The 25,796-nt window shown below is 45.2% G+C and overlaps 2 protein-coding genes across 3 annotated transcripts; one reads left to right on the top strand and one right to left on the bottom strand.

Moving 5' to 3' along the window:
- Positions 1-322: 322 nt before the first annotated feature.
- Positions 323-21,061, bottom strand: IMMT (inner membrane mitochondrial protein). 2 transcript variants are annotated; one of them, XM_021535721.3, is made up of 15 exons: positions 20,951-21,061; positions 16,102-16,178; positions 15,546-15,735; positions 14,091-14,211; positions 11,864-11,944; positions 10,692-10,793; positions 10,003-10,139; positions 8,884-8,987; positions 6,857-6,992; positions 5,710-5,839; positions 4,234-4,248; positions 3,018-3,241; positions 2,082-2,213; positions 1,569-1,698; positions 323-1,280 (listed from the first exon to the last, which is right to left on the bottom strand). In XM_021535721.3, exons 1-15 carry the CDS (start codon positions 20,993-20,995, stop codon positions 673-675), a joined length of 2,232 nt encoding a protein of 743 aa, XP_021391396.1. In that variant the 5' UTR covers positions 20,996-21,061; the 3' UTR covers positions 323-672. The 2 variants fall into 2 exon arrangements, with proteins under 2 accessions (XP_021391396.1, XP_021391397.1); XM_021535722.2 differs by lacking the exon at positions 11,864-11,944.
- Positions 21,062-22,720: 1,659 nt separating this feature from the next.
- Positions 22,721-25,353, top strand: MRPL35 (mitochondrial ribosomal protein L35). Its single transcript, XM_021535636.3, has 4 exons — positions 22,721-22,910; positions 23,017-23,167; positions 24,625-24,769; positions 25,007-25,353. Exons 1-4 carry the CDS (start codon positions 22,721-22,723, stop codon positions 25,193-25,195), a joined length of 675 nt encoding a protein of 224 aa, XP_021391311.3. The 3' UTR covers positions 25,196-25,353.
- Positions 25,354-25,796: the final 443 nt, after the last annotated feature.

The following is a 25,796-nucleotide window of genomic DNA, read 5'->3' as shown; positions in this document are numbered from 1 at the left end:
TGGTTGAACCAAAGTTTACCTTTCTGCTAGAAATACCTGGTATTCTAGAACTACAGCAGAGCAGCTCTGACAAGAAACCTACCAGGGCAGAAATCCAGGACAGGATCTGCTCTTACACCAGTTTTGTACATATCCTGTACTTAAAGCTGGGTTCATTTTTTTTTTTTTTAAATGCTGTATAAATTAATCACGTCGGTGAATTCTTGCTTTCTTGCTTCTTGAAAGAAGTAAATTAGAGTTTTAACTTTTCAGGTCATGAAGACTGAGTTTTGTACTGCCCAGCTGTAGTTGATGTTTTAAACAGGAGACTTAAACAGCAGGAGCAAGTGGTTGAAGTCTTGTTTTATTCAGCTGACAAAGTGGCAAATGATTAATGGCAGGTTACAAACATTATTTTGGTTCGATCACAAGCCCAGTTGGTAAGATGGGGGAACATTAATTCTTACACAAATTGTAGGGAAGCTTCCTGAAGTTGTTTGTCATGACAACTCAAAACCAACAAAAATACAACAGATGGTGAAATTAAATACAGTGCAAGGAAACAAGACGGTACCCGTGCTTTGATTTACTGCTTCCAGCCCCTGCCAACAGCTCTGTTTGAACCCTCAGGAGATCATGGGATTTCTCTCTGGCACAGAACAGCTGAACTGCCTCCAAAGCTCCAATCCTAGCTCACTCCACTTGAGTTGTTCCCAACCCCACAGCACTGGCATATGCTGTCAAGATATCCACAATCTGTCTGGTTTCTAGGGTCATGCGCGCTTCCGTGAGCCACTCGTGTGCCACCCTCCTCGACTCTCCTCGTAACTGGTTGACAAATTTGGCCGCCAGCTCCAGATCTCCGTGTTCGATGCAGTAGGAAGCGTAAGACAGTAACTTAAACGTGTCGAGGTCGTCGGGGCTGAGCTCAGCCGGTGGCTTCAGCTGCTGAGGGTGGAAGAGCAGCAGCGACTGCAGGTAGGACAGGAAGTATTGGTACAGGCTGTTCCTGGTCTCGTCGATCATGGCCACTCGTTTTGCCAGTTTTTGGACAGTGTAGAACCGTGCTCTGAGGGCCTCCTCGTTGTACACGCCCCGCGTCAGGGACTCCTGCGGGAGCGCTGCCGTTAAGGCTTCCGTGAAGGCGTTGTCGGCGCAGCTGGCTTTGATGGCCTTCACCGCGCTCCCCAGGGGCTCCGTGGGGCTGTCCCCCGTGCCTGATCTCATGCAGTATTTGAGCGCTTCCACGGAAAGCCACAGCTGATGGGCCTTCCTGGCCTCCTCTTCTGCCACTGCGTGACCTGCAAGGGAAGCCGAGAAGGGGCTTTCAGTTGGACACACGTGGCTTTGAGAACAAGCAGCAACAGCCATCCCTTTCTACCCTCTGCTTTCCAAAGCAGCCACCCCATCAGCACGTGCTCTAAAGCAAGTTTGTCCCACAGTTCAGAGCCTGAAAACCACCTCAGACTTGCTCATCTGTGCTCAGCAGTGTGAGCTGTGTGCCTAAGCCTGGGTTTAGATGCCCAAGTTTGGCCAAGGGGCCTTTGGGGAACACAGTTTTAGTCCTTAATGAGGAATTCAGTGCTCACTCTCGACTGCTTGCTCAATTCCCTTCAGCCTAGCATAGGCAGTGTTTATATCCAAGGTGAAGTTGTCAAGCTGTTCCTGAGTAAGGCGTCTGAACTGTATCTCCTGTTCGCTGAGCTTCTCCGATAGGTTCTGAAACAGTGCAATACAAGTAACAGACACAGCTGGTTAATAATATTTACCTTATTTTTAAGACACATTTCTCTAAATCTGTTGTCCTTGTTAGGGCCAATGTATACAGTAAATACAATATATCAGAAAGAAACCTTATTGGGGTGAATTTAGCAGTTACTGCACTTGTGTCAAAAATTTGTCACTTACAGCAAAAGCTTTTCAGACCAGTCTGAATAAAACCTACACATTGAGGCACTCTATAGCACCTCGAGGTAAGCCTGCTTCCCTCCCCAGCCCCCATTTCAATCCCCTGGAACACGGCTCAGGACACTTATACAAAACATGTGCTTTGCAGGGGTTTAAATATCTCTTTAATTCCCCTGGGGACTCCTCTCCCTTACCTGCTCAAATTCCATCTTTAGATCCTGTTCCTGGATCTTCAGGACGTCTCTGAGGTGGTCGGTGTGAGCAGCAGCCTGGCGCCGGAGCTGGGTCCGCATTTCGCTCTCCATCACCTCCCGCACCTCTTCCACCTGCACATACACGAGGATGTAATGCACCACCACTGCTCAGCTGCTTGTCACACACTGTCACAGTGTGACTACTGAGGGTACATGTCAGAGCAGAGGCACTGAAAGCGCCTGTATTTCATCTTAAAGACCTGCTGAGGCTCAGTTTTACAGCTGAGCCTTTTCCTAGAGATGTTAAGGAATAGATTTGTGGTTCACCATGTGAGTAACTGCTGGTTACTCAGTAGGCACTTAGTGCAGCTACCAAAGTAGTATATAAAAAATACAGTAACATGTCAAATCAAACACTCAAAAACTTGGAAGCTGGTTTATAAATGAGCTTCCAAACCCAAGAGACTTTACCTTTTCCAAGTGTAGCTCTACAATGGGCCACACAAAGTCAGATCAAACACTGAAATTCTCAGGGTAGTGAGGCACTGGCACAAACTGCCCAGAGAAACTGCTGCCCCAACCCCTTTCCCAGATCACGCTGGCTTGGAGCAACCTGGTCTTGTGGAAGCGGTCCCTGCCCATGGCAGGAGGCTGGAACAAGGTGATCTTGAAGGCCCCTTCTAACCCAAATCATTCTAGGATTTATTTTGACACAGTAATCCTATTTCCAACAGGAGCCAAGTAACTTCACAAAGTCGTTCCCTGTAAGATTTTACCATTCTAACTTTGCAGCAATTTCCTTGCTCAACATCTCCTTTTCACGTTTAGCCTGGGGGTCACCCATGTGAAGTCTCCCACTACATCTGGCCTCTTCCATTAACTCTTCTACCTTCCTTTTGAGCCAAAGATTAAACCAGGTGCTTTAGGCCACTTTACCTTCCTCTCCTGTTCTAATTCAATCTCATTTTTGTGACGCTCCAGCGCTTTGGCCACTGCTGCCTCAAACGCTTTTTTATCTTCAAGTTTCTGCTTCTCCAGGGCGGACTCGATGTGCTGCTGCTCCCGGACGCGCTGCTCCGCCAGCTCCCGGTTCAGCTGGTCGATGCGGCGGTGCGCGTGCGCGATCAGGGAGTTCAGGTCATCCGTGGACAACTGCCCGGCTGAAGGGAACGCAGGGCATGAGGAGGGGATGGGAACCTCAGGGAAGCTGCTGCAGTGCCCCCCCGCCTCCCACTCGAGTGCTCTGGGGCTCCAAGGGGTTATTGACCAGAGAGCTTGTTCTAGGGAAGGTCTCTGAGCACTTCAAGCCCTTGACTTGTGCTAATGCCCACCTGAGACCACTTTCTGAACTGTATTTTCATTCCAGGAGAGAAATTATCTTGGTTTCTTCCGAATTATTCCCAGCTGTAATTTACACTTCAATATCCGTGTCGCACTCAGAGACTGTCAACAGCTCTGTCATTTCCCGGTTTTTACACCACCACATATTTTCCCCTCTGCCAGCACACAGAGCAGCAGGGAATGTCACTGTGAGGGACAGACAGAATTACATTTTCTCTTCAACAGCTCTCCAGATGAACTGTTCCTAATCAGATTCCTTAACCCAAATAGTACCTTTCAGGTTTGGCTACTCAGAGGGCAGAACAATTCACAACCACATGATACCTGGGACAGGAGGACCCAAGCTAGCCCTGTAGCATTTGGTGACCTGAGAAGGGCTTTATAAAATGCTGCAGCTCATTTTGCACTGGCTGCCAGCTAAATCATTTGTCTGGAAAGCTGGGACTACTTGGGAAAGGATTCCTGAAGGGTGTCAAGCAAGCAAGTTTGCACAGTCCTTCAGTCACCTTGCTGTTGAGTGGACAAAGAACTGGCACAGGAGGACTTGGAGCAGTGGTGCTCATTGTCCAGTGGGAAAGCTGAGCAGCAGCACCGAGCTCAGCTGTTGGATGTAGCAGTGCTACAAAAATCAGTTTGTGGTTTGAGCCAAGTGTGCAACCCAAAGCATACCTCAGCCTGAAATGTTCTAGGAATGCCACATTTCACCCTTTGTTAACTGCCTGTAACTTAAAACCATGCCCCACACAAACATAAAAAAGGACAAAGAGAAGAAATAACTTTCAAGGGACAAGAACAAATGACAGTAACTCACCTAAGTCAGTTATTTCTGCAATAGAAAGAAGTTGGAAAAGTTAATGTACATTCACTACAGCATGGTTGTCATGCAAAAGTAAAATAGAAAACTAAGCTTATCTACAGTGCCTAAAACATGAGACCAAGTCCTTAGGAATTCAGGAAGAACAGTATGTGGAGTATAAAAGTTTCTGTAATACTGGCAAGATGAAGCCCAAGACACTATTAAACCACTAAAACCACCCTTGGAAACCCACAGATGGACACTTGAATTCAGCCAAAGCAAGGAACAGAAGTCTGAAGTAGGAAAGTGCAACAGGACACTGGAAATTTTAGCCATTTCTAGGGTCTTACAAACAGAAGCAGTTGGTCAAGAAACAAATTCCCAGTGGCAGTGAGAGTCAGGGACCCCATATATACTGGGTGTAGGGTTGGCTGTTTTTTAAATGAAAACTGACATTCCAAAAGTCTGGTGTGTTCATTTAGCCAGGAAAATTATTTTGTGGACTATGGCCCACATTCCTAAAGCATAAAGTAGCATTAAGAAAATCTGTTGTAATTCTGCATTGTATACTTCAAAAAAAATATTAAGACAATACTGACACCAATTTTTTCAAGTGATGGTTATTACTTCTATAAAATAATCTGTAACTTGGAAATAAAGCCTTAACAGCTGCCTCTGAACACATCAGCTAGAGAAGTCAGAGATCACTTGATACATTTATATTAGACCCTGATTGAAAATATGTGGAAATCTGCGGGTTTTAGGGAATTAATTTTTTGAACTACCACAGACAGTAATTGTTCCATGGACACATGGGTTCTTGCAGGAGCTCATCCACAGTAATGGTGAACACACACAATCCACCTCCTGCAACTCTGCTTGTCTTTAAAATGAAAGCAGCTAAAGTGAGCAAGGGCACCTGTGGCAAGGAGGGTGCAGGGAGCATTACTGGGGCTGAGCTGACTGTTCACTGCTTTTGTGCAGCACTGGCTGTTGCTAGGTGTGTTACTGTGTCAGTTTAGTTCAGAAATGAAATGTACTGGGGCAGGCAGGGTATAAGCAATGAAACTTCTCCATTTCAGTGATGATGTAGAAAAACTTAGGAAGTTTTTTATCACCCTGTGACAATGGTGTTTTATAATACTTCTAATCACAGAGTCAACCAACTATTTGATTACTGATTAACATCATATTTGATTGAAATCTGGAATGACCTGGCTCCCTTCCTGAAATATCAGGGAGGGAAGAGATGTTCATACAACCAATATGATATTTATCACACAAGAGCTATGTTTTGTGATACTTCCCATACAGCACAGATAGGACTAATTCTCTTCATAACACCTGCTTTAGATTATTTTAGTTGTGAAATCACTTTCACTTCAGACCAACCAAATACTGTGAAAATTTGAAAAGTGGACATGGAGTGCCATGCACTACAAACCACAGTGCAACAAGCACAAGGTAACCCCTCTCCAGTGAGAGACTTACTCATCCCCTTCCAGCCAGGCTTCACGTCAGGGGTGATGCTGTCCAGCTCCTTCTGGAACTCCTCTCTGGCTTTGGCCACCAGCTCATGGTACTGAGCCACGATCTTGGCCTCAGACTGTGCTGCCTGAACCTGAACAAACAAGGGTGAGATCAATTTGTTTTCAAGGCAAGGATTGAAATTGAAGGCACATAAAATTTAAAACCAAGCCCTGGGATCTTGGCACATATCAAGGCCCAGCCCAAACAAGTCAAACTCAGCTGGGAGAGCACAAAAACCACCCTGTGATATTAAACCTCTCTTACACAGTAATTATTTGCTGGAACTATAACTAATCAATTTTGCCTCACTGTAACTACACAGCCAGTCTTTAGCCTGGACAGGACCAAGAGTACCTTGAATTCAGTTTATATCTTAAACATCTCCAGCTCCTTTTCTCTGCTCACAGCCATCATACAGGCCTAGTAAGTGATGCCTGTGATTGCTGCATCCTCAGTGAGTTCTGATGTTCCCACTATCAGGCTATATTCACTCCAAACACACCTGATTAATTACTAGCTGTCCTGCAAAGGGAGTTAAACTTCACCTTTACATTTCTTTCCCAGTCGTTTGAACTGCAAAGTGATTCACCACCAAGTCATTACCACATGTTGTACTCCTGCCTAAATTGTGGTAAATTACCTTGGAATCAAACGGGAAGAATTACAAGTTGCCAACATAAAGGACTGGCACCATCAAGCCACTGCAGCCTCTTTCAAGACAGAGTTCAAGTTCTCATGAAGATCTTGCCATGTCTGATTATTGACAGTATAACCAGCTCAAAGCCTGAGTACAGCTAACAGAGGATGGATTAACAATTCACAATGCACTGGAAGTGGTCACAGCACTGAGCCTGTCTGAGCTCAAGAAGTGTTTGAACACTCTCAGGCACAGGGACAGAGACAATACTCTCACACAGATCTTGGAGTGTCCTGTGCAGGACCAGGAGTTGGACTCAATGATCATGATACGTCCCTTCCAACTCAGCATATTCTGTGATTCTATGAAATATCTCACTCCCTACAGAGGATTTGGGAATGGGTGGTCTGCACAAGCTGCCAAGGAGTCCCTGCTCTAGAGGCAGTTATAAACAGTCTGAGGAAGCTTTACCTTTTTCACCACATTGTCCAAGTCCACAATCATATGATGGAGATTTTCTTCTGCAGCAACAATGTGAGGTTTGGCTCCTGCCAGCTGAGACTTCTTGGCCCTCTCGATGACACCCTTCGTCTTCTCTAACTCCTCTCTGAAAAGAGAAGCAGCTGCTAAATGTAACACAAACAGGGCTTATCACTCCAAAGAAAATTTACTTTCTGTTGTTGGTATTCACAGGGACAACTACTGCGTAACTCTAGTGGTGCTTCCTATCTACCAACTCTAAGATGCTTTGACTAAGGATTACTTTTTTCCCAAAGCCTGAAACCTAAAGATGTCAGTGTGGCTATTCCATGTAAAATGAGAATTATTTATACTGCAATTAGTATTCAGGATTTAGCTGGAGGGAAGATGGAAGTTCACTGAAAGGAGTTAGTATTAGTAAAACTAGCATTAGAGATTAAAAATAGGTTAGAGTTATACAGCAGACATTTCCAGCATGTAACAGCAGCAAGGAAACATTTTTAATATAGATGGCTTACTCTTGCAGAAGTGTTTTGGACATGATGACTGGTGGAGATTAATGAGGATGGGAGAGAATTTATAGAGCTCTGTAAAGATAGATTATGTTTTTTTGTAATTAGGAAAGAAATGCTTTCCTCTAGCACAATTGGAAATCAAGGAAAAAGTGCAAAAATGTTCCTTTTCCAATTCCATTCAAACCAGTGGAGGTTTCCAATGACCTCATTAGAATAAGAAACAAGCTTTATAATAAGTAAATTAAGAAAATAAATAAAGATATCCAGTAGAGCAATAGAGAATGAAAGCTGCTGCATATGGGGTTTGCATTAGCTTTGTTTTTACAATGAAACCTCAATTACATCTCCCACTAATTTTAGTCAGCCCAGCAACATCAAAGATAAGGGAAGTTTATAATGTGATAGCAACCATGCAGCTTCAAGGATGATGTTGCCCTCTCAGCCTTAGAAGCATCAAAGGGTTTTCAAATTTATTTCCAACCTCACTACAAGGGCATGTTTGAGACACTGTTTGTAATTTTGTTTCTGTTATTTCGGTGCCCATAGACCACACTCAGGGCACATCAACACTGGTCATACAGACCCCGGGGTATGAGCAGTGCTGCCATTCAGAATTCAAGTTCTTCTTAGACATGTGCTCAGTAAAAATCAAATTGCTTAAAAGCAATTCTGTGGACACAGGGAACTACCAAAGGATACTGCAAGGTTTCATTTTTTTTCATTACAACTAAAAGAAGCTGGTGATGTTGCTAACTCAATACATAGTGAAATCATGGACTCATCCTCAAACAGTTTGGGTTGGAGGGGACTTTAGAGATCATCTCATTCCACCCCCTGCCATAGACAGGGACACTTTCCACTGGAACAGGTCACTCAGAGCCCCATCCAACCTGGCCTAGAACACTTCCAGGGATGGGGCAGCCACAGCTTCTCTGAGCAACCTGTGCCAGGGCCTCACCACCCTCACAGGGAAGAATTTCTTCCTAACATCCAATCTAAATCTGGCCCCTGTCAACTGAAGCCATTCCCCCTTGTTCTGCCTTTGTAAAAAGTCCCTCCCCAGGTCTCCTGTATCCCCTTTAGGTGCTGGGGTGCTTGAAGGTCTCCCCAGAGCTTTCTCTTCTCCAGGCTGAAGTCCTTACAATAGGTTTATTATTAACAAAATTATTCAACAATAATACTAAAAGGACTGTGGATTTTTTTCTTTTCATCTTACTTGAACTTACCAACCCTCTATATTAGTAGTAAGGAGATAAGTAAGTTCTTAAAAAGAACAGGACTGTTTCAGACTCTCTGGTACAGGGAGGACTTTGTGCACAAGGCACATGCTAAATTAAAATGCTCATGCTAATGAGTACTAAACCATCTTTTGATCTGGTGCAAATAGATCATTCAATATGAACACAGGCGACTCCACATTTTCTAGAAACTCATCTGGTGTTTGCCAGCCGTCAGATGAGCAATGTAACTTATTAACTCCAAGACTTAAATCCAGCAGCTCACTTGGCTTTCAGAAGGGCGTCAGCAGCTTCATCCACGGCTCTCCTGCGGTCCTTCAGCGCCTCCTCCAGCGTGCGCCACTGGGAGGATTTCTTCCCCCCAGCCTCCTGGAAGCACAGACTCCTCATCAGAGCATTACAATCACTGAACAAGAGCTACCCCAGAGTGGAAGCCTGCAGAGATTCACACATTGCTGAACATTTCCCTCAAACTGAGCACCATTCTTGTGTTTTTCAACAGCACAGCTGGAAGTTTTACAAGGGATGTTTATCTTTCAACATTTTGTTTTGGTTTTGTTTGATTCTTAATGTTTGTTTTTTTTTTTTTCCCTGAGCCACAGACCTTTATTCACCCAGAAGAGCTTACATGAGAATCACTATGGTGCACAGCCTATAGTGGGGAAATCTCCACATATATTACAGTACTTTAATACTTTAAAATTGCTTTCAAGATAATACTTAGAGAACCATAATACTTTAAAGTTGGTTGATTTTAAATTAAGCCTAGTAATTAAGCTTAAAAGCAACCTCTTAAGGCAGTCATTTTACTAACTACTAGGTTAAGTCTTGAGTGCTTGGTGTTTGCCCATGTCCCTGCTAATTGATTACCAACTGAATTTTATCTCTGCTCCAGAACTGAATGGACCATGGCAGACCCACACAAACCCTGGCATGAGCACACCACAAATGTTATCACTTGTACAGCCCCTCATCCCCTTCCTATTTTCTGACAAGAAACAAACAATCTAGCAAGAGGATGTTGGCAAAAAGGAAAAAGTTGAATGGAATTATTGGTGTGGACAGCATGATCTTAACTAGGTAAAAAAAGTCTTAGGAATTAAAATAAAACTAATTAAAATACAGTAAGAAAACTATTCATGTATTAACTTGAATTTTCTTCTTCCTAAAAGAAAATAGAGGAGTTGGGAAAAAACCCCAAACAACAAAATTCAAAATTGAAACCACTGTATTGTTTGACTATACCACATTTCATAAGTGGAAAGATAAGTTAAAACTGTGATAAATGTAAAGGCATTGCAAGAAAGGATTCCAAATTTATTTTAATTCAGATTGAAGTTTTGCTGAACACAAAGAAAAAAAACACAGCACTTGTCCAATTTACCTCAGAATCGTCCATGGCCTCCTTCAGTATTTGGGAATGAGCATTCACTGCTTGCACAGCTGACTCCTGAGCAGTAATAGCCTGAAGGGTTACACGAGCAGTTGTGTTTAGGGCTCCTTCTAGAGTTGCTGCAAGGGCTGGAAAAAAAAGTTAAGTTAATTAAACAATAAAGAAAATAACTTTCTAATCAGTAAAATAACACGTTACAGCCTCTATATGTCATATTTTCTATTATCTAAAAGGGCTGGTCAGTTTGGGAATTTCAAACAGTTTTAAACAGCAATCTACAGAAAATCACCAAAATGCTCTCATTTAGAGGAGGGGTATTAATGTGCAACTCTGCACCTACAGCAAAACACCACCCAGTGGAAGACCTCTCCCCATAGGACTGCAGGGGGGTGCAGGCATATCCCATGTTCATTTGTTCTAATGGTTCTGGAAACAAATTTTCCTATCTTCCTTGAACGTTGAAGTCTATTCCAACCTCAATTTTTCCATAATTCTTCAATTCTCAGTTATTTATGAGTGGGTGGAAGAAGCTTCACCACCACTCCCACTGCCAACTCCACTGCTTCACTGTCACTCCCACATCCAAGAGGTGTGTAAGGAGCTTAGGACTATAAAGCCAATGTAATTCCACAGTTCTGTCCCATGCAACACACACAGGAACAGTGACAGTGTGGACTCACCTGACACCTTCTCTTGCTCCTCTTTGTCTTGCTGGGCAAGCCGGGCTGCAACTTCTTCTGGTGGCCGTTCTTTTACAGCATAGGAACCTTCCTGTTGTTTACCTATTCAGAAGCCAAAAAAAGTGTCAAACTGCTTAAGTGGAGACTCCAAATTAGTGTACAGAGGTTACTTGTAGGGAAGTAACTTTACCAAAATTGATTTTTATAGTTGGCATCACTTTGTAGATCTGACTTCTGCTCAAAGCCATGCTGGAACTACCTGAAGAATCTTTATATTCCTAAGTACAAAGCCAGTCTCACAACTTACAGACAAGAGCATGGACACCTCACATGCATTTGGAGATTTTCCACTGTCTAGTTACAAAATTACACAAGACTCAGAAGTCAAAGGTAAAGCAAGCAGTGAGAAACACTTATGGAGCCAAGGTTAAATTTCAAGTGAATCTCTGTTCTCACTTTTTCTCAGTTCTCCTCTGGCATGCTTACAGAGCCCAAACTAAACAATGAAGGATGAGTGAGAAGGCTACAGTGGGTCACAATTACGTTCAATTCCCTTGCCTACAGCCACTTAAAATGCCTTTAGAAATGAGAATTGACCCAACAAACACTCTCAAGATCAAGAGCAAGTTGCATCTGAACTGAGGAGACAGCCCAGAGCTCTCGGCCTCAAGCTGCAACAAAACCTATCAGGCCACCTCTGAATAATGCTGATGTTACTCTGCAGCATGTACTTAACCCTGGCGTACTTTCTATGAAATGTGCTCTTAACTAGAGTAAATGTAAGCTAATCTCATCTGGAAGACACCATTATCTCAAGGCTGGTGTCTCTAGTTGAGTTTAACAATAAACACAGTTTCTTCACTTGTCCCTGGGCAGAGCTGCTCTACTGAACAGCAATTACAAAACCACCAAGAGCAGAGGCAAACAGGAATGTGCAAGTTCAGTTCAGCACAAAGGCAGGCTTTGCTCTTGTGCTCACACCTATACCTGTCCCAGGCATCTGCAGCTCTCACCGTGTCCAAAATCTAGTAACAGATGATGGAAATTTTCTGCACAAGGCACAGAAACTCACAATGTTCAACACTGACAAGTACCAACACAGAAGCAAGAATGCATGCACATGAAGCTAGAGGATTTGGGTTTTCTTCATTGTATTCACGTGAATTTTTCACCTTCTTCAGTCTGTATCTCCGGAGCTGGCACCGACACAGCTACCCCTGTTGCAGAGATGATCTGTGCTGCAGCCTTGCCTGCTGTTAAACACAGTTGCAGAACACACCAGTTAGTACAGCTGGGGACATGGGCTCCATCTGCCAGAGAAGGACGGGCCAGAGCATCTTCAGCCAGGGGCCTGCTGAGCTGGGGAGGAGGGGTTTAAACCAAAGCTGCTGGGAGAGGGGGCCCAGGAAAAGGGAACTTCAGTTCATGGAGACATGGTGGGATGGCAACTGGTGACTGGAGTGCTGGAATGGAAGGATGAAGGCTCTTTAGGGAGGCCTGGCAGGACAGACTGGGAGTGCAATCACCCTCTTTGTCAATGACCAAGTGGAGTGCATGGAACTCTGCATGGAAGTGGATGAGGATCCAACCAAGAGTTTATGGGTCAGGATTAAAGGGAGAGCAGGGATAGGTGACATTGCATTGGGGGTCTGCTGCAGGCTGCCTGAGCAGGATGACACAGTAGAAAAGGCCCTCCAGTGAGGGAGCAGCATTGCTGAATAAGAGATGAGCAAGTGACATCTCCCTGGATTTCAGAAAGCATTTGCCACTGTCTTGCATGACATCCTTATCTCTAAATTGGCGAGACATGGATCTGATGGATGCACCACTCTGTAGGTAAGGCACTGGCTGGATGGTTGTACTCAAAGAGTTGTGGTCAGTGGCTCAATGTCCAATGGACACCAGTGGTAAGTGTGTTCCTCAAGGTCACTGCTGGGACCAGGACTGTTTAACATCTTTGTCAGTGACCTGGGCACTGGGATTGATGCACCCTCAGCAGGTTTGCTGATGACATCCAGCTGAGCTGTGCAGTCACACAGCTGAGGGAAGGAGGGAAGGGATGTTCATCCACAGGGACTTGGACAGGCTCAAGAGGTGGCAGCGTGTGAGCCTCATCAAGTTCATCAACATCAAGTGGAACATCCTGCACTTGGGTCAGGGCAAGTCCAAGCACAAATACAGGCTGAGGGGAGAATGGATCAAGAACAGCCCCCAGGAGAAGGACTTTGGGATGCTGGTGGATGAGAGGTTCAACATGACCTTGTCATGTGCACAGGCAGTCCAGAAACCCCCTGTGCCCTGGCTGGATCCCCAGCAGTGTGGGCAGCAAGTCAAGGGAGGTGATTCTGCCCCTCTACTCTGCTCTGGTGAGGCCCCACCTGCAGTGCTGCATCCACCTCTAGGCCCCCACGCAAGGGGGACATGGATGTGTTGGAACAAGTCCAGAGGAGGCCATGAAGATACACAGAGGGCTGGAGTCCCTCTGCTATGGAGACAGGCTAGGAGAGCTTGGGAGGTTCAGCATGGAGAAGAGAAGGCTCCAGGGACACGTACAAGGGGTACATGAGAGCTGGAGATGGTCTTCTGCAAGGGGACAAGGAGGAAGGGCTTCACACTGACAAAGGGCAGGCTTAAATTAGATATTAGGAAGAAATTCTTTATTTTGAGGGTAGTGAGGCACTGGACCAGGTTGCCCAGAGAAATTGTGGCTGCCCCATCCCTGGAAGTGCTCAAGGCCAGTTTGGATGGACCTTTTGGGTCTAGTGGAAGGTGTCCTTGCCCTTAGCAGGGGGTTGAAATTAGATGATTTTTAAGTTCTCTTCCAAACCATTCCATGCTAAGTGCTATAATACATTAACAGGGCTGCAAGACTTATTTTTTTTCCTCTGTAGAAAAATATTAATTAGATACAGATGTTATTATTTCCAGAAGAAGATGATTTCCTGGATAAACAGCAACAAGATATTAGTTACACAAACACAAAGCCATTAGAGATAAACGTAAAAAGACATCACAAGTGCTCCTCTCTAAACAAGTCCCATTTGATCTGGCTTTACAGTAGCCCAGTAATTCTCCAAAATTAAGGATCTTGTGCTAATGATAGCCTCAGAGTCCAGCACCTGAAGTTCTCTTCCTGCTGAGTCTCACACCTAAACTATGCAGGTTAGTAATTATTTATCTCAGATTCCATATATCCTCTAAATTAAATCTATTTCCTTAAAAATAGGAGGCGGGGGGAAGCTAAAACCACTTCATGCAAATGTTATGACTTGGAAAGAAAAAATTCAAGAAATTACAAAATTTACCTTCAACCATTCAAAGGGCAATTTTAATCTACTCTGACATATATGACACAGGATATCATTAGACCATTTTCTTCTTGACACTCTATAAACTTACCTCCTTTTTCCTCTGTAGGAGCAGCACCTTCTGGTTTGCCTATCTGGGATTTGGGAACAGGCTGTTTAGACTCTTTCATTACTTCTGCTACAGATGAGATCTTCAGTGGACCTTGATGTATCTTGAAAAGTCAGAAATAAGAGATACCATCAGTTTTTCAAACACCTTGGATTTCACCGATTCCAGTATAATAGAAAAGAACTTTCCCATATCCAGGTGTCTGTACCATAAATCTCAGCTTCAAAGTGTAAATTAAAACAGCTATCTAACCCCTTGACTTGATTTTTAATTCAGAAGGAATTTTTATGATTTTCTCCTCTCCAAAAACTGGAGGTAGAATTGTGGCAGCTTTCACTATAAACAAATATTTATTAAATTATACATAAAAAACAAATAGTTTCCTGCCCCAAATATTCCAAGCACTTCTGAGTGTGTTGAATGCAGAAACTCTAAGTTTGACTCCACTGATTTCCTTTTGAAAGGTTTCAGATGCTGGTGGTTGGGGCACATAAACACTCAAACACAGAGTATTGTGACATTTCATTATATTAATCCCTTAATATCCATTGTGGAAAGCCACAAGGTAAAAACAAAACCATCTGAGTTAGAGCCATGACTGGGGAGTTGATAACTCTGCTGATCAACCTGGTTTGCAAAATTCCCTGGTGCCTGGGAGGCACCAAGGGCTTGGATGATCACATAAACTGTAGCTAAAACAAGAGAGAAAACTTTGTTGACTGATATTCCCCCACTCATTAAGAACAGCTTTCTTAAAATTAAATTTAAAATATTTTAAATTTCCTGAAGGTCAAACAGCTTCTAAAAGCAGAAAAAAAATACCATAGCCAGAGCAGATTTTCAGTATTCCTGATTACTGGGAAGTGTTTCCTTTCACATGGAGGAGCAGAGAAACTTCCAGGTTTCAATTTCCTCTGAGCTGTGCCAAAGGCAGTATCAGATTTTCCCTTCTCCAGGGCAGTGCCACTAAGATTTCAAAGAATGATGCTTATGCCTGGCTCTGTACCATTCAAATCTTGACTTATTCAAGAATGTTCTGAGTCTTCTTTAAAATACGTCCATTTAGAGTAAGTTTTGTAATTCTGCTATACCACTAACTATACTAAGCCTCTAGTAAAGCAGTTAAATTCCAGCCTGTCACCTGCCTCTCTCTCTCTCCCCATTTTATTTCTGAGTTGGGATTCTATTAGATTATTTTAGTGTAAATAAAAACAAGTTTTACAACCCACACACCACAATAATGAGACGGTAGGTAATGGGAAACATACAAGCACCACTTTTGCAGCACCAAGTAGGAACTGAGTTCATAATTCTTAAACTTTAATTAAAGGAATTCTTAGCACAAAGCAAAATTAATCAGAATTTGAAACCTAAGTGCAGACACTCTCTGTAAAGAACAGAGACATGGATGTGTGGGGGTGGATGGGCAACACTCACTGGTTTCTTTGACACTGGTGTGCTGGCAGGTGCAGGGCCAAGTGCCATCTCGAAGAGTTTGTCAGAGTAGGGAATGGCCTTCTCCACGCTCTCCCGGAACTGTCTGTCATAGCTGGCATACAGGACGGTTCCACCTATCCCTCCACCCACAAACAGCAGACCCGCACCAATGATTTTGCCCACGGAAACACTGAGGAGGAAAGATGAGTGAAAGGGATGTAAATTATATAAATTAATTAATTAATTACATTACAAACATCAAACAGTTTGTGAGTCTTCAGCTTACAGCTGGGTACCACCACTCTGTTCCAGGACCTCAAACCCAGGACTTGCTTTAAATCACCTTCAGCCTGGTACACCACTGGTCAGTAACTAACTCAAAGGTAAGATGCCACCCCACAACTTCTATGATACATACTGACCACCTTCATTTTCTCCATCTAAATCTGACTGAATCCCACTGCCAGGAGGCTGCTGTCATGTGAAGCAAGGAGCAGACTCCCTGCTGGTCAATGCACCAGCAGACCCAGTTCCACCCCCAGAGCCCGCTACGTACCCGGACTCCCCGGAGTGGGTGGCATATCCGCGGTACAGGCGCGACGGACGGAGGGAGGCTCTCACACTCCGACTGTTCTGTGGGGAGAGGCAGGGTCAGTGGGAACACTGGGGCATCTCCCTCCCTCTCAACAGCAGGACTGGGCTGACTGGCTCCTCTGCCACAGCCTCAGTGTGTCTGCAGGAAAGCTGAGAGGGCACTACAACAGCGATGCTGGACTCTTCTGTGAACACATGGAGAGCTTTCCCATGGGCAGCTTCCAGGTTCCAGCTCCCAGGTTCAGGGCTTTTTAAGAAGTCATTAAATTCTTTGAAAAATGAATTGAAAATGTGAAAAATGAGAAGGAACAAAGCCGTACCCCAGCTTCTTTCTGCATTTATTTTGCTGATTTATGTGCTGGTCAGTACAACTGGGTTAGTTTCAGATGTATTTCAATTTCACACACTAGAATGGCTCAGTGTGAGTGGGGCAGAACACAACAATAGCTGTTTAAATGCTTAAAACTACTTTTAATTCTTAAGATATACACACAATTCTCCTTAAGCTTCCAAAGCTTCCAAGACCACAACTTTAAAAGAATTAATAACATGTACACTTTCCAGACAGACATCAGATTATAATATAAATTAAATTAGTATATGAAGAGTGATATTTTATTATATTCTACTTAACAATATCCACATTACCAAGATTTTTATCTTCTCTGAAGGACTGGTTAAGCTACTCTAAGCTTAGAGAAAAAAACACACTGTTGGCCTCAGAGGTTTTTTCTCCACATGGGAATTACTAACAGGGAAATACAGGACTCATGAGAAATCCAAGCACAAGGCACAAAAAGAACTTTTCCCACAGCTGAGGTATTTTGCCCAAGAGGGAATTTTTTCTTTAAAAAAGAAAAAAACTGGGAGATGTTTTACTACAACATAACCCCAAAAGACAAGTTTCTCTATTTCCTTTTGCACATGGCAATAACATGCACAACTCTTGTGGTTTAGGTCCTATCCCTGTCCAAGAGCACAGACAGGAAAAGGCAGGAACACTGCATTCTTATTCTTTCCACAAAGGCAGCCAAAACATTTTTAATTAGCAGCAGGAGCACATGTACAGCAAGAGGAAGCATGCTCTTCTTGCCCCTGAGACCTCCAGGAGCCCTCCCTGTGGGTGGTTTTCTGGATTGTGATGGACAGAAAGGGCAACAAAATAATAAATATATTCTGTAGTATTTTTGATTTTCTGACTTGACTGGCCCAGGAGCATTTCCTGAAGCGTCAACGGTCCTTTCAAGGGGAATTTCACTAATAAAAGCCTCGCAAATAATTTTGTTACCAATTTTTGAACATAACAAAACTTGACTCTCAGTATGTCCCCATTACACCATGAAGCACAGGAGGAGCAAATAATCCAGTATTATGCATACAACGCAATCCAATAAAATGAGAAAAGACCCTGATTTTCTATGCATCAATTCAGACTGAAATTCCAGTCCCTTCCAACACTTTAGGATTAAGTATTTTGCTGGTGCTCCCCTGGAAATAAGCCATCACTTCTGAGCTCCTGGCCAGGCTTTCTGGAGGTGATCCCACCCTGCACCACTGTCACTCCCACATCCTTGCTCGGGCTGGACTTGCCCTCTGGACCAGCTCAGCCCTGTCCCTGTTGGCTAAAACCCCTACTCACACCTGGTGATGGCAAACAACACTGGACCCATGTGGCTCCACACCTTCAGCAAACATCAGTCCCTGCCCTCAGGATCAGGCTGTGCTCAGGGAATCACCAAGACAGAGAACACCTGCTTCTCTTAGCTCAGCATTTATGCTTTATACAACCAAGAGGGGTTTTTTGGAGGGATTACTGATTTTAGTCCAGATGATCTTTAGAGATCTCTTCCAAGCTGGACTGTTCTAGAATTAGCCAAATGCTCACTTCTATTTATTTTTCATCAAGATGAGAGGAACCAAAACACAGGCCCTCCATCTCTGGCACTGGGACTCTCACACAGGTAGCAGTAATTAAACCCAAAACAAGCCCTCACCAACTCCATCTTTCAAGTCACTGCAACAAATTTCCACAGCTGGCCAGTGAAGCAGCAAATGAAAATCTGTAGGTACCCACGTTTTATGAACAGAAGCCCAGTTTTTTCCTCCCTCACATCCAGATACACTAAGACCTCCAAAAATCACTGATTTTTTAAAACATCATTTTTAAAGAAGTATTGCTCTCTCTTGGCCACCATAATAATATTACTTTTATTTGCTGTACCACCATAATATGGAGATTATCAGGTAGTTTCTAATCTCCCCTTTGCAAAATTTCCAGGACTTTGTAAATTTTCAGACCCCTGTCATCTATTTGTAATAATGCCTCAAAGAATTTTGGAGAAATTAATCACATGTGCTTTGCTGTGCCCTTCAAAAGGCAGAAACAAACCACTTTCTGTCCTGCAGAAGACAGCAAATTCTTTGGATGAGGCAGCATGGACGCAGCAAGGATGCCTACAGCAAGGGCACTGTAGGGCAGCTGTTTCTACTTCTTCCTCCTCCTCCTCCAGCAGCTCTAAATTATATCTGTTTCATTCAACTTCTTAAATACCTATTATCTTGCATTCATTACCTACTATTTAATCACCACAAGAGTCACTCTGCAGGGCACATCACACCTTTACTCTGGTTAATGAGTCCCAGTGATTTAAGGACATTTAAGGATATCCATGTGAGCTCACTCTGGCACAGCGCTCAGAGCAAGAACAGCATGGCAGAACTTCATTAAACAAATTAAATTTGCCTTGCAGGTTTATACTTTATGTGTAACTTCAAATAACCATGGCCAGGACACATCATCCTCTGCTCATTCAGTTCCAGCTCAACCTCTCTGAGGCTCAAGCATCCTGATCCAGAATTTCTGTAATGTGGGATTTGTGCACTTCAACAGAAAGAGCTAACCAGAAGCTTCAGAGAAGTTTTTCTTCATTAAGACAGAGACCAGGTACAACAAGAACATCTGACCACAGAACTCCAATTTTCCATCATTCAAGACTTCTGCCAAATATCACATACTTTTACTAAAAGCCCTGCTTATTTTCACAACAAACTTCAAAGATACTACAAGAGCAAAATCTCTCTGCAGCACTGCACATGTAAGCAGAAAACATTTCTGAAAGTGATGAAGATCCCCTTCTCTCAAATCCTCTTCAATTTACTTGTTACAAGTTTAGTGATGCTCCACATACAGAGCTCACAATAGGAAAGAATGAATAAAGAGCTGACAGAAAGAATAAAAGTAGGAAAAATGAATAACAGGAAAGAGGGAAAGAAAGAATGAATGAAGTTTTCCCAGTCTCCACCACAAGCTCCCTGGTACAGATAAAAATCTTCAGAGAGTGCTGTGGCATGTCTGTGTTTGCACAGTTCTCATGGATAAATGCTCCCCTGTGAGGGTGGTGTGGTGTTGTCCAGAGAATCTGTGGATGTCCTGTCCCTGGAAATGTCCATGTCCAGGCTGGACAGAGCTGGCAGTAACCTGGGATAGTGGAAGGTGTCCCAGCCCAAGGCAGGGAGTTTGGAATGAGAAAGTCTTAAGGTCCTTTCCAATCCAAACCATTCTGTGACTCTTCCACCAAATATTTATAGCCTGATGACCAACTTCCAGCTGCAAAGCACCACCCTGGCTGCTCTGGAGCTGTACAGTCATTCCAGACACATTCTGCTAAAGGCTGAGCACAATGCAAATAGGCGCAAGTGATAAATATCTGCCAAAGCCTGGTTTCTGTCTTCTCAACTTCCAGATGAAACTTTCCACAGGCAGGCAAACCCAGAGCGGGCATCAGGTGACCAAAGGACTCTCCAGCCCTGCAGAGCAGCAGAGGAAATGAAGCTGCTGCAGTAGGAAAGGCTGGAGCTTTAGAGGGAAGAACCTACAGCTACTCCTTTGCTAAATCGTGTGAACACAGGGTAGTGAACGCTGGGATGGAAAGCAGGACACAAAAGTGATCTAATCAGCTTATTTCTTATCAGCCAGCTGAAATACAACTTGGAGCCTCGGTAAAGGAGTCGCCCGCACCTATAAATCCCTGTGGCTTCCTAAAGTTGGCTTACTGCTTTAAAAAGGCTCCAGAGCACACCACCGTTCTTATCTCTGCTGATAAGCAGAGGCAAAGGTCCAGGGTAAAAAGCACGAGTCCCACAGGCATTTCTGCCCTGGGCATCGCGAGTTGTGTCCCACCGTGGGGACAGAAGGATCCCCTTGCACACGAGCGCTGACACCACTCGTGTCACACCCCGGGGCCGGTCCGACCCTCGTGGCGGCCGGGCGCGCCGGGGAAGGCAAGGTCACGTCCTTCCCGCCGGGGAGCGCGCCCGCCGCCCGTCCGCGCGGGGCCGGCGGGCCGTGCGCGTCCCCACCGAGCCCCCCCGGCCCCCGGGCTGCGCCCGCGGCTCCCGGCGCTGCCCCGGGGTGCGGGCCGGGAGCGGCGGAGCGGAGCTGCGGGCCCGGCGCGGCCATGGCGGCCGAGACTACAGCCCCCAGCAAGCAACGCTGCTCCCCGCCATCCCGCTAAGGACTAACACTCCCGCCGTGCCTTGCGGCGGCGCCGCATCCAGTCCCGCGCTGCCCTGCCGCGGTGCACGCTGGGACTGGTAGTACATAGCAACGAGCAGCGCCCGCCCCCCCGCCTCCGCTGGCGGTCGCGGCCGTCCGTCAGAGGCTGCGCGGCCAATCGCGGCCCGCGCGTGCGGAGTCATTCAGCGCGCGCCGAGCCGCGGTCACAGGGACTGCCCCGCTCCGCAGGCCTGGCCCGGCCGCACCGCTGATCACAGAGGGAGCGGGTCGCGGTGCTCCCCCGGGGAAAGCTCACCTGCTTGGCCGCGGCGAGCCCCGCTCGGCGGCACGCCCGCAGCATGGCGCGGCCCGCGGGAAGGCGCCGTGCGCGGGTCCTGCCGGCGCCGCCTCCGTTCCCCCCCTTCGGCGGCCACTGCGCCTGCGCGGGCGCTCCCGCCCCGCCAGGGGGCGGCCGCGCGTGACGGGTCTCGCGTGGCCAATGGGAGGGCGGGCACGGGCCGCGCGACGCCGGCGGGGCGGGGCCCGCGCGCGCTCCCGGGACTGTCGGGGACAGAATAAAATAAAATTAAATTAAATGAAAATGACAGAATGGGTCAGGTGGGATGGGGGCAAAGTCGGTCCAAAGCGCAGCACGCGGCACAGGACTGCAGCCAGACAGCGCTGGAATGTCCCTGTGGGAACTCAAAATGTCTCTCAGACATTTTTAGAGGTTCCAAGCCTTGGTCAGAAGCATTCTAAACCCTAGCAGACAACTGAAAAACAACTGTGATTTTGAGTTTAAGCCATGGAATGAATTACCAACTTTAGAGGTAGAACAAGCAGTCACAAAAGGTTAGATAGTATAGTAAAAGTAGTTACAAAGTAGAAGGAAAATTTTTTTAGTACTATACAGGGGGGTTTTAACACATGTACAGGAGGGTTTTCACTTTATACATAGGGGTCAAAAGTTCTAAGATGGAGGAAAGTAGGCTAAACCCATCCTTCTTCCTTCTTCTTCCTTACCTCCATGTTCTTAGTAATGTTGGCACTCACAGATTGGTTTAAAGTAGAAAAACACTTGGTAACGTAGGTAGTAGGTATTGGAAAATAATTGTAAACATGTTATACATAATATATCTTATAAAAGATAGCAGCAACCCTAGGCGGAGAGAAAAACGAAAAAAACAGCAGATAGAAAGGATGTCAAGGTGTGTGTGTGCCTCTACCCAAGCCGCTGATCAAATAGCTACAGTCCAAGAACATAATCTGTTAGATAACTAGCAATAAACTGCCTTAAGACCAAACAGCTAAGCCTGCGGAGTTTTTCTTTGAAAACACGGGTTAGAGGAGGAATTTCACCACCACATGTGGCCCCAAAACAAGGCTGGGGTTCTCACATGTCCCCAGTGAGGGAGGCTCCACACGGCGTCTGGGGAGTGCCCCAGCGCGCGGTCACTGCGCTGCGGAGTTACTCCGCGTGTTCCGGTGACACTTGGGGCACCCGCCTCTGCCCGTTCCCTCCTACCCTACCGAGCAGAGCCGCTCCCTGCTCCGAGCGCCGACCGTGTACGAAGAATTTCGGATACTAACGGGTATGGACGAGGTCTCCTCTCAGCTCTCCCCGAGGCTGCTCAGCCTTGGGAGAGAGACGCTCCCGTCCCCCAGTCTGAGTGTAACGCGGCACATTCTAAAGCATTTATCAACAATTTACAGCTGTAACCTTTCACAGCTCGCTCATAAACCTTCTCTCGCTCAGAGCACTCAGAAGCCATTTTTATCTCATCCTTCAACCAGTCCGGCCAGGCTTCTGAAGATAAAAAAGTGAGAATAAACCAGTAAAAAAGAAAAAAAAGTGAGAATAAACCAGTAAAAACACTGAGCTAAATCCACCTGGCGCGTTTCCAGGGCACTTTAGTGGCTTCAACGGTGTGTGCCGGTCACTAAAGGTGACGGGAGCGCGGGGGAAGGAGCGGGGCGGACGAGGAGGACTCTGGGGGTGTGAGGGATGCCGGCTCGGGTGCGGGATACCCTCGGGCGAGCGACCCCGGCTCCGCTGCGGGATCCCGGTTCGGGGGCGGGATCCCGAATGCGGGGCGGATCCCGGTTGGGGTGCGGGATCCCGAATGCGGGGCGGATCCCGGTTGGGGTGCGGGATCCCGAATGCGGGGCGGATCCCGGCCCCGCGGCGGCCGCAGTCCCCGTGGGCGGGACGCGGCGCGGCCCCGCCCGGCGCAGCGTGGCCATGGCGGCGGCGGCGGCGCGCGGGGCCCTGGCGGGTCGGTACCGGGGCGGGGTCGGGGTCGGTACCGGGGCGGTGTCGGTGTCGGGGCCGGGGCTGTCTGGCTGGGACGTTTGTGCTGAGGCTCTCCCGTGTCCCCACAGGGATCCTGCGGCGCTGTATCCCCCGAGCGCTGCCGCTCGGCGGCCCCTCCGCCCGGTGCGCGGGGCACGGACCGGCCCCGGCCCCGCTCTGGACCCCGCGGGTGCTCAGCGAGAACCGGCCCCGCGCAGGGACACGCTCGGTGCTCAGCAGGTGCGGCTTCTCCCGCGCTAAAAACCCTTAAAAGGGGTTTCAGATATATATGGGGGAGTTTCTCTCTATATAGCTTATATATATGTACCTAATATACATCTTTATTTGTATACTTTTCATGTTTTAGATGTATTATGTTGTTTCAGATAAATCGAAATAATTTTAAATACTATACATTTCGAGTATATGTATATATATATAACTATATATAACGATATACATTCCTAAATGTATTTATGTATAAATATGTTTTATATTAAAATAGATTTATTCATAAATACATTTAGGAATATATCTTTTATTCACTACTTATGTGCAATATACTGTGAATGTATTATGTATCCTATAACACATACAATTTATAATCATGTGTATTAATATTGTGTTGTTAGTATAGTCTATGTTATATGTCATAATATAATATGCAGTATTATATAATTATGTAGTATTATATGCAATACATGTTATATAATATAGTGTAATATGCAATATGTGTAGTGTATATGTTGAAATTTCTCCATATATATATATATGAATATTGTAGAATCATAGGTTGGAAAAGAACTCTAAGATCATCAAGTCCAACCCTTAACCCAGCACTAAATCATGTCCTCAAGTGCCACATCTGCACAGGTTTTACATTCGTCCAGGGATGGTGACTTGTCCATTGCCCTTGGCAGCCTGTTCAGGACTTGACAGCTCCTTCTGTGAAGAAAGTTTTCCTTAGAGTCAATCCAAACCTCCCCTGGCAAAAATTTCTCTTGTCCTGTTGTTCATTTCTTGGGAAAAGAGACTGACCCCATTACCCTTTTGTGTATATATATATATATATATATATATATATATATAAAATACATACAGAGATTATATAGATAGACAGACATACAAACACATGTATTATATATAAACTTCAGTCTGACACTCTTGGGCACCTTTGCAGTGGGTGTGTGTCTAGCCCCAGAGCCTCCCACTTCAGTCACCATTAATGCTTGAAGCAGGGGTTAAATTAGGATATTCTTTGCAGCTATATTTTACACTTAATCTTGCAATCACTACTGATTCTCTTGCTTCTGATGGATTTTGGACTAGATGGTTTACGAGGTCCCTTCCAACTCAAACTATTTTGTGATTAATATTATAAAAGTAATTTCTGAATCCAAGTAACAGCTGAATATTGGCTTCTGAGTGTTTGACTGCTTTTAGTAGATAAAAAAAAAGGTTCTCTGTGTGGAATAATAAGTTTGAGCTGAATTTTGACAAGAGTCCAGCCTTGACATTGGTATTCTGCACCCATTGGGTGCTGTGCTGTAATATTAGAGTCATTTTTACCCTTCAAACAAGCCACAGCTCTGCTGATCTCTCTGTGTGAGATAAAGGCAGTGATTTCTTTTAGAAAAAGGTGTTTCATTACTGTTCTGATTCCCTCTCCGTTTTTGGGTTGGTTTGTTTTTTTTTAGTGTCACACCTCTACTTCCAAGTTTACTCCAGCAGCCAGTGAGGACCCTCACCTACTGCAGCGCACGGAAGGGAAAGAGGAAAAGTGTGAAATCTGTGGTCAAGAGGTTCCTCCGGCTGCACAACGGCCTCTGGGTTAGGAGAATGGTGAGATTTTTTAGATAATGAGAGCCTGTTCTTTACAGTCAGAATAAAGTGAAATTGTTTTCCTTCACTTGGAGGGCAGTGGCTGGTGTGGAAGTTAGACAAGCTCTGTAGAGAGACTCCCATTTTCCTGAAAGAGGAGGGATTTATCCAGGTTTGCTGAGCAGTGTGGCTGTGTTTGTGTATTTGCAGTGACCTGCTAAGAAAGGGGATTTTTCTGTGTGTGTTTTCTCCTAACAGTCAGGTTATAAGAAGAGGCTGTGGAAGAAATCAGCTGCCCAGAAGAAGCGTTTGAGGGAGTTGGTGTTGTGCACGAGGACACAGTGTAAGCTCCTGGATAAAATGACCACTTCCTTCTGGAAAAGAAGGAACTGGTACGTTGATGACCCCTACCAGAAGTACCACGACCGCACGAATCTCCGTGTGTAGAAATCTTGGGTTTGCACATCTCTGGGAAAGGGGCAGCAGTCCTGTGGCATGGTCTGGGTTTTGGACCATACATCTGTGGTTTTTTAAATAAACATGTACGTATCGTCTGAGCAGAGTTATGAGAATCAATGCCCACAATAAAGGAATACTCAAATTTATCTTCATCTGCTGTTTGTTTTACTTAGCAGAGGTCAGGTTGGTCACCCACACATTCTGATGTCTGGTGGTTTCCTGTGATTGCTTGTCATGGAGGAATACACTAAACAGCACTAAAAGTGAATAATTCAACATACTTAATCCTATTTTTTTTAAATAAATATGTGTAAATAACCCCAGAATCTATTTTTCTGTATCCATACGAAGTGGTGGCTCACTGAATAGAGTCTTCTAGGGAACAGGATAAAAGAGACAGGGTCCATCTTAGCATTTTTGCCTCTCACAATAACACACTATTGCCTTGTGTCCATGCTAGGAAGTGTAGGGGAAAAAAAAACCCAAACCAGAGTTTCATAGCTACGTGCTGGTTTTATAACTGATTTTAAAATGTATTGGCCACCAGCTTTCATTACAGGACTCACGTTTTGTGCCCTCTGTTGGTTTT

Source organism: Lonchura striata, chromosome 4 (genome assembly GCF_046129695.1).
Source record: "Lonchura striata isolate bLonStr1 chromosome 4, bLonStr1.mat, whole genome shotgun sequence".
Taxonomy (NCBI): domain Eukaryota; kingdom Metazoa; phylum Chordata; class Aves; order Passeriformes; family Estrildidae; genus Lonchura; species Lonchura striata.
This window is presented reverse-complemented; position numbering and strand designations above follow the sequence as displayed.

Bases quoted from the DNA above. Each gene is read 5' to 3' on its own strand.
- MRPL35 (XM_021535636.3), top strand. From the start codon at position 22,721: ATGCGGGGCGGATCCCGGTTGGGGTGCGGGATCCCGAATGCGGGGCGG. The intron at 22,911-23,016 runs GTCGGTACCGGG...GTGTCCCCACAG, and splicing joins GGCGCGCGGGGCCCTGGCGG to GGATCCTGCGGCGCTGTATC. The intron at 23,168-24,624 runs GTGCGGCTTCTC...GTTTTTTTTTAG, and splicing joins ACACGCTCGGTGCTCAGCAG to TGTCACACCTCTACTTCCAA.
- IMMT (XM_021535721.3), bottom strand. From the start codon at position 20,995: ATGCTGCGGGCGTGCCGCCGAGCGGGGCTCGCCGCGGCCAAGCAG. The intron at 14,212-15,545 runs GTGAGTGTTGCC...TGACTTTTCAAG, and splicing joins CACCAGTGTCAAAGAAACCA to ATACATCAAGGTCCACTGAA. The intron at 2,214-3,017 runs GTAAAGTGGCCT...GTGTATGTGCAG, and splicing joins AATTAGAACAGGAGAGGAAG to GTGGAAGAGGTGCGGGAGGT.